This window comes from Hippocampus zosterae, chromosome 9 (assembly GCF_025434085.1).
Source record: "Hippocampus zosterae strain Florida chromosome 9, ASM2543408v3, whole genome shotgun sequence".
NCBI lineage: Eukaryota > Metazoa > Chordata > Actinopteri > Syngnathiformes > Syngnathidae > Hippocampus > Hippocampus zosterae.
In genome coordinates, this window is record NC_067459.1 from 14,653,480 (window position 1) to 14,663,342 (window position 9,863).

A 9,863-nucleotide genomic window follows, 5' to 3' on the forward strand; every position below is an offset into this window, starting at 1 on the left:
TGGCTGGCAACCGATTCATGGCGTCCCCCGCCTACTGCCCGAAGTCAGCTGGGATAGGCTCCAGCACCCCCCGCGACCCTAGTGAGGATCAAGCGGCTCGGAAGATGAATGAATGAATATATATAATTAAATATTAAAAATGATACTGTCTTGAATCACAGTGAAGGATTTTTTTTCTTTTTTTTTTTAATCTTCACTGTCTGCACTCTCCATTCCAGCAGTTTCATTAACTACTTCACTTCTCAAAAACTATTTTTGGATGATCCTTTTTTTGTTGTCTGCAACAAAGTGGGATACAAGTCACCTGTTTTTCGAATGATACACTTTGGTCTTGTTTTATGTATTTATATCACAAAATCCAGACATTTGAACCGGGGTGTGTAGGCTTTTTATATGCATTTATTGTGCAATACAACAAGGATGAAACAAAACTGGTAACCTTTTAGAAGTTGGAAAAAAGTAAAGTACGATGTCCCTCAACTGTCAACAAAAGTGACGCGATACCGCAGCGTTTATTTGCGTTTTCTGTCTGTTAGCAAGAAACGTCCTGATTTATGAAAGAGAGTCATTTTGACCTCCATACAGACAAAGGCACCATACTGATGATTGAATCATAGTGGGCAATAGTTTCATTGTGATTTTAATGTGGGAGATGCGTTTCAAACAGCTGATTAAAAAAAAAATCTCAGCGTGCCAACATGACTGTTATAATCCTCAGAGACAGAATGTCATTTGATGGTGGCTCGAATGTGATTTGAACAGGAGACAGATGACGGCGTGCCTTCCCAAGAATGTAAACAGAGAGTGGGTCTCCTAGAGAATAATTAATGTGACATTTCTCTGACATTTAGTCGGAGGTATACAAGAGGAAGTGGAGATGGGAATGGAGAATAGGAAGAGAGAACAAAGCTTTCCTCTTCTTGAAATGATTTCCTCTCAGGTGTGCTGCACTTCTTGCTCGGTCAAGATATTCAACAACGGTGTGCCTGTTTGTTGCTCGGCAACATGTTGTTTCGTGCTTGTATCCGCCACCAATTCCCCATGCGTTTATGGCCTGTTACCATCGCTGACCCTTGCAGATGAGCCATCGTTGGGACTTGTCATGGTTGATGCCAGACAAGCCCACATGCATCTGGATTTAATATAGAAATCCCAATTAGAGGATTTATTTTTAGTACATTTGCCATAGGCACCCAATAGGACACGTTACTAGGTCAATGTGTACAATCTAATGAGATCCAGAAAAAGATGTATCAAAAACTGTCTCTATGAATCCAACCATGCCACGAATAACGAAAACACATGAGGAAACGATGCCCTAAAAGGTAGATAATTGCTTACAATGCCACAAGACGGTGGAAGACAAACTACTTTTGTGTTCGTGAAACTCCTCAACTCACTTTAACATAGCTGCATCAAGATGGCACTAAAGTATTCCTTTTAATGTTAAAATTCTGTGATTATAAAATATAAAAAGGTAAAAAGCAAATTCTGAGGAAGATTGGAAATGTTGGAAAAAATGTAGCCGCCAAAGCTAGTTTTAACGATTGATCATAACAGGATACTATACATATATATATGTGTGTGTGTGTATGCTGTCTTCATGCACATATATACATACACACACAGATTACAATCGGATGCCCTGTTTGCACCATCTTCTATTGTTGATGTGCTTTGATGATTTTGATGACTTTATTGCGCCACAGTCTGATGCAGATCATTTTTACACACGTTTGTAAACCATTCCCACTCGATCCATCCAATCCAAGCGTCATTATCTTTTAAAAACACCCAATTCCCCATGTTTAATTGTGCAAGCGTTCACGTTGTTGTCGTAGATGGAGTGTTAGCTAATTGGAAATTGATTCGGGATCGCAGTTCTTTACCTCAACCGATGCGAGTCGTAATGCATCTACTTATCACCGGGTGGCTTATTGATCGGAGCGCTGGATTCAGTGAGAACAATGTGCACCGGGGTACGCGGGACATTGTCCTCCGTCGCTATCGGGAGGTCTTAATGGAGCGAGCCATCGCAGAGCTCCAACTCCCAGACTGGCTTTCTTGCTCTAACACAATAAATATGGATTTTGACATCGCTTTCCTTCACATGGAGAAAAAGAGGGCTATTTTCTGATGGATTTTTTTTTTTTACAGCACGGGTTCTACTTTTACCAATTCTACTTTCATATTCCGAGTTATCAAAAGGGGTATTGTATGTAATTGAATTGTAATAATGTAATATTAGCCGTTTTAGATCATTTAACAATAATAATTAAGACTTGTTTGGATTTCAGTACATTTTCAGAGCCTCGATTTGAGTTCTTCTCCGATTCTCTGAATATATCTAAGTGTCGGTACATAATGTGAGTATACCTTTGCCACCTGTGCTGCAGAAAAGGGGCTGACTCACACAGTCTCTGTTCTAGTTCATCCCAAAGGTGTTTGTTTGGCTTTCATCACCACCATGCTCACACTAGCATGCCCTTGCTTTGTGCATTGGGACAGAAAGGTGCTTTCTTTAAACCGCTTCCACAATGTCAAGTCTATAAAATGCTCTTGTTCAGATGATAGCATCAACATTTAAGTTCTGAACAATCCCCTAATTCAATAACTGATTGACAAAGAGGTGTGTCTCAATATACGAAAAGATGCACACTTGGTAAACACATCTGCCTCATGAGTTGAGAGGTCCCGGGTTCAAATCTTGGTTGCGTGTACTCTGACTTCTTCCCACAATCCAAAAATGTGAATGGTGTGTTCAATGAAGACTTTTAAAGGTCTCGTATGCGTGAATCAGCTGATTAATAGAGGGCACCGGGGAGCTGCCTCGCCACTCAGCTGAGTCATCCTGAATAAGACAAAAAAATTAATGTACATAAAATTTTATATTCAGAATATTTGTTTAGATATTTTTGGGGATGATCAGGATAAATATGTAGTTCCTGATGAGTCAAATTAGCTTCGCTTTTGGGCGCCATTGACTTATAAAAAGTTTGACATGCGCAGTAGGTCCTCTTGCGATGTAGAAAACAGCACCAAGGTCAGTGCTTCGAGTTTCGTTTTTTTTTTTTTTTCGTCAATGGATGCTACAGCTTCTTGTCGACTTTCAAACTTAGCTTAAAGCAGACTTGCGCACATTTTGAGCATGACGTCTCAGATCACTGGTGAAAGGACACTTTGATTCTCTCCTCTTTCATCTAGAACTGCTTCAAAACAACAAAGCATATGCTGGAATATGCATATGGCTGCCCATGTCTTGTGTTGTGTTATATTACTGTATTTTGTTATTTTACGTTAACTATGGGCGGCCCGGTGGACAACTGGTTAGTGCATCGGCCTCACAGTGTGGAGGCACAGGGTTCGATTCCAGCTCCGGCCTTCCTGTGTGGGTTTTCTCTGGGTACTCCGGTTTCCTCCCACATTCCAAAAACAAGCATGGCAGGTTAATGGAACTGACTTAAAGGCACCTTGTGGTATCTCGACTCTTATGTTTGTTTACTGCTCAGATTTCAGAAAGGGTTTGTCTAACATATCGCACATGCCACCAAATAAATGCAGTTGAGTGACACTCTTGATGTCTTGTAATGCATGGCGGCATTGACCAAAATGTAGCCTCTCCTTGGTTACTCGCGCAGCTCCAGCAAATGGCCTGGATTCACTCTAAAAGCAGTCAGTATTGAAGCAAAAACACTCATCAAACACCGTTCTTTTAAGAACTATTTCTGACACCTCTACCATCTATTTTGATTCACAAGATAAAAATACTCCGATTTGATTGACTCCATTAGAAAAGAATCAACTCAATATGTTTATTATTGTCATCGTGGTGTACAGAATGAGAGCAGTTGTTCGAAGTTCAAGTATTTTCATAAGCTATCCAAAATATTAGAAATCTCTCAACATGGCATGTACTCCTACACCACTGCACCCTACACAACAATAATAAACACAGTGACAAATAATCATAATACTCACCAATCGGTACACTTTTACTGAACAAACTCATTTGGATCAAGATACGGGGAAAAAAAAAATGCTTCTGCTCTTTCTTGAGCGGAAGCCACCAACATGGTGCCCCCAAGGACCACATGAGTAGCCTGCAGGTCTGTTCTAAATATAGCTCGCCGGCGATGGGGCATTGAGGTTTCTTAGCAATGTTGTGGAAGTGCTGATTTGAAAATGTAAATAACTCCTGAGATTTTAAACATGATCGGTGGCTTCACAGAAATGAATATCAATTAATAATAGCGAATTCTAAAGAACGCTAGCTTGAGCACATTTGTTATTTCAGAAGTGTGGATCAAACTGGTCGCCCTTCATTATTAATCAGTGCCTGACAATAATGTCTCACTTTCAAAATGATTGTTGATCATTGATCTTGACTACATCACAGTAATCCAACACTGCTGCTGCATTTCAAATTCAATGTTAGCATGTTAAAATAAAAAATATTAAAGTCAAAATTAATGCATGTACATTATTTAACTCACATCCTTTTCCCATCCAGGATCGATGTCCACCGACTGAGGGTGTGTTGCCATGGTTACAGTCCTAACATGAAGCAAGAATCGAAGAGCGGCCCGTTGTTCGGCAGGCTCTCGTGTTTTGACACAAACGCAACAACTGCAGTTAAGAGGAACGACCTTATTCAAATGGGAAATTCACCATCTCACACTATAATCATTCCAAACTCGAGGACCTACTTCCTCTCTTAAATTGACATCCATATTCTCACGAAGATGAATTTGCATTTGTCGTCCCGATTTGAGCCCCCCCGTCCCCTTATGAAACAAAGTACGGAGACACCACAAGCCTGTTCATCTCATCTCGAGCTGTCATGTCACTTGCAAATAGTCACGACTCGGGATGCTTATGCCGCTTTAGTCATAAAATTGTGATGAAGAGTTACAGAAGACACGATTCATAACAATCACAGAGAAGCTGGTAAAATGGTGTGATCGCAAAGTTTTGCCAACCGAACCGATAGTATCACAATATTGTCGAGCGAGATTATCTACCCACTCATGTATTAAAAAGGTCTGTTTTAAATCGCTTCCTAAAATGTAATTGGAGTGAACATCTTATGGAAAACCGCCATTTTAAATGTTCATATCCACATAGTTGAGTCAATCAAATGTGAAATTGATCAAATCCCAACACGCACGCTCACACACACACACTCACCAAGTTAATCTTTCGAAGAAATGGTCTTTTAGTCTGGGCGAAGATCCAAACCCTATTAAGCGACGGCTGACTCCACTTTCTAAAACACCCTCATGCAGAGGCACGATCAGTCGAAATCCGGAATCACAATTTCCACATCGGCGTAATGCCCCTGCTATCACATCAAAGCCTAAAGCTAAGCAGAGCTGCACTGAGTTTTCTTTGGGATGCACAGATTAGCGTGAATCTAAAGCATTTCTGAGAAGCGGCACATACCAGGTTCCCCGGTTAATGTGATGGAAGTGCGTTTTTGAGTGTGTGTGTGGGGTGGGGGGGTGGGGGGTGTCATGTGTCCTTGTGCCACATACACACAGTGTAGCTTCAACTGATGCCATCATGAGTTAATAGTTTGACAGTCTAACATGTTCTTCCACTTTAACTGTTTTGTCATTCCACTTGCGCCACCTTGAGTTGCCACAATGTATTGACTCATCAACGGAAACGTCTGCGATACTGTATCCCAAAACAATACAATCCATTGCGGTATCGGTATTTAACTGTCATGATTTGGTTTGGGACCAACAGGTGGCACTGTAGTGTTGTCCCTGCAGCTGCACACCTGTTGGTCGTTATGTCGTTAGCCATTTAAAAGGGACTCCTGGCACGACCATTCAGTGTCGGGTCATTGCTTGCTCTTGGCTACTGTCACGTTTGTTTGTTGCCGTTTGTCCCCTGCTGCCAGGTTTGTTTCGGTCATTGTTATGTTTTAGCTTCAGTTGTGATTTTTGTTTGCTACTCTGGACTTGGTTTGTTTTGGATTTAGTTTTCTGAGTTTTAATACAATCTTTCAAGTACACCTAGCTGCTTCCTCTTGCCTGCTTTCTGGGGTCCACCGCCACCTCGACACGTGACATTAATGACACTCACTCATCTCTGATAATTACCTTTGCAGCAACCGACGAGCTGGGCTTCTCCAGCAGGTCCCACAGTTTCTTTCGTTTCTCCGCACAGCAAGTGTTGTCAAATTCTTCCCCTTCCCTGTCCTTTAAATTATCCGCCTCCCGTTTCAGCTCCTCGTTCATCTGCTCCTTCTTCTGGTGGTACCTGGCTTGGCAGCAAGACTCTAGGTAGATCTCGTCGATGCCCCAGTAGTCCAGTTCCTGGCTGAAGGACAGAGCGCACATCTCCTCCATCATGTGTAACTTTCCCGTGCGGTAGAAGTTGAGGATGGACGTGAATGCGCCCGGGTGGCGATCGAAAAAATACTCGTTCTCATCCAGGTTGTAGTCGTCGCACACCTCCATCAGAGACTCGTGGCTGCTACAGTCTTGCAGCTTGCCCAGACGAGTCCGCGGGAGCCTGTCCAGCGTTCGCCACAAGACTTCGTGCGGGAGGCCGCCCACATTGAGGCGGACCCTCCGGAAGCATGACTTGCTACTGACGACGTCCACCGGCTCGGGCGGGAGCGACGACGTTGACTGGGAGTCGGCCTTGTTGAACTCCGCCAAGGACTTCTCCATGATAACTTCACAAAAGAGAAGCGGGTGAGCACCCACGACTATGGCGTCCACTTTGTCATATTTGCTGTCATTATTGTCTCTAAGAAAAAAAAAAAAAGCAATAAAAAATGACAATTAGTATGCAAAATTATGTCACTAAACTCAAGGGCGAAACTCTCTTAGATTGTTTACATGTTTTAGCACAACGCCTTACAATATTAGATCACTATCGGAACGATTTTATGTATTTAAAAAAACAACCTAATAGGTCCAGCAGAGCCATAATGAAGATACTACATTTAAAACATTTTCATGCAGAGGCACCATCATGCAAAAATTCTCTCCTCCCGCTGCTTACCATCAAAACCAAAAAGGGTAAGCAGAGCTGCATAGTTTTATCAGGACCACTGAACACCAACACCCGATCTATCAACACGCTGCAACAGGAAAACGGTCACCCTCTAACTAGTTTTGAGGATGCGGATCCAATATAGAGTCCTGTTTTTGTAAATGAACTATAATTGAACCACAAAGACATGGCGAGATTGTCAATGAATAAATAGATTGCCCCAAAAAGAGAAGATTAAAAGTTTGAGTGTGTATATTTTAAGAGGTTGTTGGCAAATCGATCACCCCCGTTCACTGTGTCCTTCAGCAACAGTCTCTCCGCGCTATGCTTTCTCACCACAGGTACATATGAAATTATAAATATTGTTATAAAACATTTGTACATACTGCATATTAATGAATGTGTAGAGCATGATGGCTTGGTGTCATTTATGCTTAGTATCAGAAAATGTCATTTATTAATGAAAGCTCACGCGTATTTTTGATTGGCTTTTACAACTGTGGCATTGTGACGTCTTTGACGGCAATTCATATTTTAAATTGCAGCAAAGCTAATGGCCGATGATCAGCCACTCACGAAAACTAGTTGCCAAACCCCGCACACTGTGTGACAGTTCATTCCGATTTGTAAAAACATGGACGTAATATTGTGTACACGAGGCGCTAAGTGTAGCAAGGATTGTTAGTGGAAATTGCAGTCTTTGTCACGTGGATGTTTTCGCTCTACTGAGTGACAATTAAAAAGCTCACACGAACAACAACAGAGGTCTCATATTATATTGCGTGGTAAGTGCTACTTTTATGGGTTGCAAAGGCAACGTATGATGAGTTTGAAATTATGTTTTCGCGCTTATAGTTCATAATGCGTTGTATATTTACGTTTTTGGCTGTTCATATGGGCAACTGTGACCGTTTATTTATATTCCTGGCAGGGCTCAGTCCGCACACTTTGGAAGGCACATCCAAAATTGCAAGATAATCTCATTATGATCCGATGCTGTTCTACGACACTGCACATCATAACCGGGATGAATTTATTGTTAAAATTTGTGTCAATCTGAGTGTTTTTATCTTTGTAAGGGCAGAATTACTGACGCATCTCTTGTCATGGATGTCCTTGCATTTCACAGGTGCACACACAGAATGTCACCTGGGTTAAATAAAACTTCCTGACCAATCATACATCAATTTGACGCCCCATCAAATCAGTTCCCCAGGGAGAAATAATCGAATCTGCGTCAATAAATCTGCTATGTGTTTCATGCACGGCAGCCCTGGAGGGAAAACAGCTTCGTCTTTCCTCATGTTTCCTCTTTAATTGTTTGTGAGCCAGTGGATCTTTGTCACGCGGCGTGGGTGGGGACCCGCGGCGGAGCTGTCCAGTGCTGAAACCGGTCCCGTCCCTTCCCGTTTCCAAATGCACAAACAGCCTTGATGTTGTCGTTTGTTTTGTTTCCCTCGAGGGTTGACTCTTTCTGAGGCCGGGCGTGCTTTGCATTTTAATGCTCGTTTCTGAGGTTGTTTTGACGTTATTTTTTAGTGCTTCCTGTCTGTAAATGCGATCGCCCGTCACTGTCACCAAAAAAAAAAAAACTTTCACACACTTGAGCCTCATTCTCACACGTATGCCACTGTGAGGATCCAACTAACGCGCACACACTACGAGGACGGTAATGATCCCCCCAAAACCCCTCCCACCCTCTCGTAAAGCAGCCTCCCCTCACATATGACTCAAGAGAAGCCAAAACAGCTTAATTACAATTCCCACCCATGGCGATGTTTCAGGATGTCAAATAACGTTGTGGATCCTAATCGCCTCCAATGCGTTAGTGCTCCATTTGGCGCATAGCCGAGCCCCAGCCATACATATCATGCAGCGCGATCAAATGATGATATAAGCTTCGGTAACGATACACACACGTCGTGGCAGTACCGTGGTGAGTTGTTGTTGTTGTTGGCTTCCAGCAGAGACGGAGATGGAGCAGAAAAAGAAAAGGAGCCGCCGTCACTGGTTTACTCGAGCCGAGCTGTGATGCCATCCATTCCCACCCTCCTCAGCCCCCCGACATGTCACCCGCGTCTAGCGAGCTCCATACGCCTCACTCCGCCGCTTTCCTCGCCCCGCAGCACCTTGCAACCCGGCCCCGAGATCAACAAGTACCGAGGGGGTGCTCATTCGGAATCGGACCAGTGCTCCCAGTCCGCCGCAACAGCTGCAAGAGGAGGAGGAGGAGAAGGAAGGGGAGGAGGAGTTCGAGGAGGTCTTCTCGAGGCAGGCGGTGCGCCGGTCTTTTTTCACATTGGAGTTAACTCTTTCTCAGCCTGGCCCTGACACCTGAACGCACCACAGTATGTGTGTGTGTGTATGTGTGTGTGTGTATGAGGGGGGGGGGGTGCGATTTTTTTGGAAGATGATCAATTTATGAATTAGTTTTTATAAAGTGTGGCTAGCTCCTTTTAATTCCAAGCAAAATAAGATAATTACATTAAAATATACTACATATACCTATTCCAACTAACACACACACACACACACACACACATATACTGTATATATATAATATATTGCAATTTAATGGTACTGTATCAATAACAAGTAGCAATTATGTCTCGAGGTGTGGCTCATTTCTTTGTTGACTGCCCCATTAGTGCTGCGATCATTTTAGAATGAACTTGAGAATTATATATTGTGTGAAACAAAACACGCAATTAACTTTGATCAGGGAAACCATTGTTCAGCTTTTTTCAAATCAAAAGATTTTTTAAAAAACGTGCAATATTGTTCGCTTTTATATTTCCTTGGCAAAATTTCACATCCATAGCTGAAATGGCCATCTGGCGTACAGGCCA

General features: G+C 42.6%; 1 protein-coding gene and 1 long non-coding RNA gene across 5 annotated transcripts in view; one reads left to right on the forward strand and one right to left on the reverse strand.

Moving 5' to 3' along the window:
• kcnb1 (potassium voltage-gated channel, Shab-related subfamily, member 1) overlaps positions 1–9,064 on the reverse strand; it is a 48,720-nt gene extending 39,656 nt beyond the window's left edge. For both annotated transcript variants that reach the window (XM_052075453.1, XM_052075452.1), the window contains exons 1-2: positions 8,934–9,064; positions 6,111–6,765 (exon numbers count right to left, since the gene is read on the reverse strand). In XM_052075453.1, coding sequence (XP_051931413.1) covers positions 6,111–6,765; positions 8,934–9,052 — 774 coding nt within the window. In that variant the 5' untranslated portion in view covers positions 9,053–9,064. The remainder of the gene's footprint in view (positions 1–6,110; positions 6,766–8,933) is intronic.
• The window catches only part of LOC127607325 (uncharacterized), a 43,013-nt gene extending 33,892 nt beyond the window's left edge, over positions 1–9,121 (forward strand). For 2 of the 3 annotated variants that reach the window (XR_007964049.1, XR_007964050.1), the window contains 2 exons: positions 4,511–6,710; positions 8,979–9,121. This is a non-coding gene — a long non-coding RNA (uncharacterized LOC127607325). The remainder of the gene's footprint in view (positions 1–4,510; positions 6,711–8,978) is intronic. The other variant, XR_007964051.1, reaches the window with a different exon arrangement.
• The last annotated feature ends 742 nt before the right edge of the window (positions 9,122–9,863 follow it).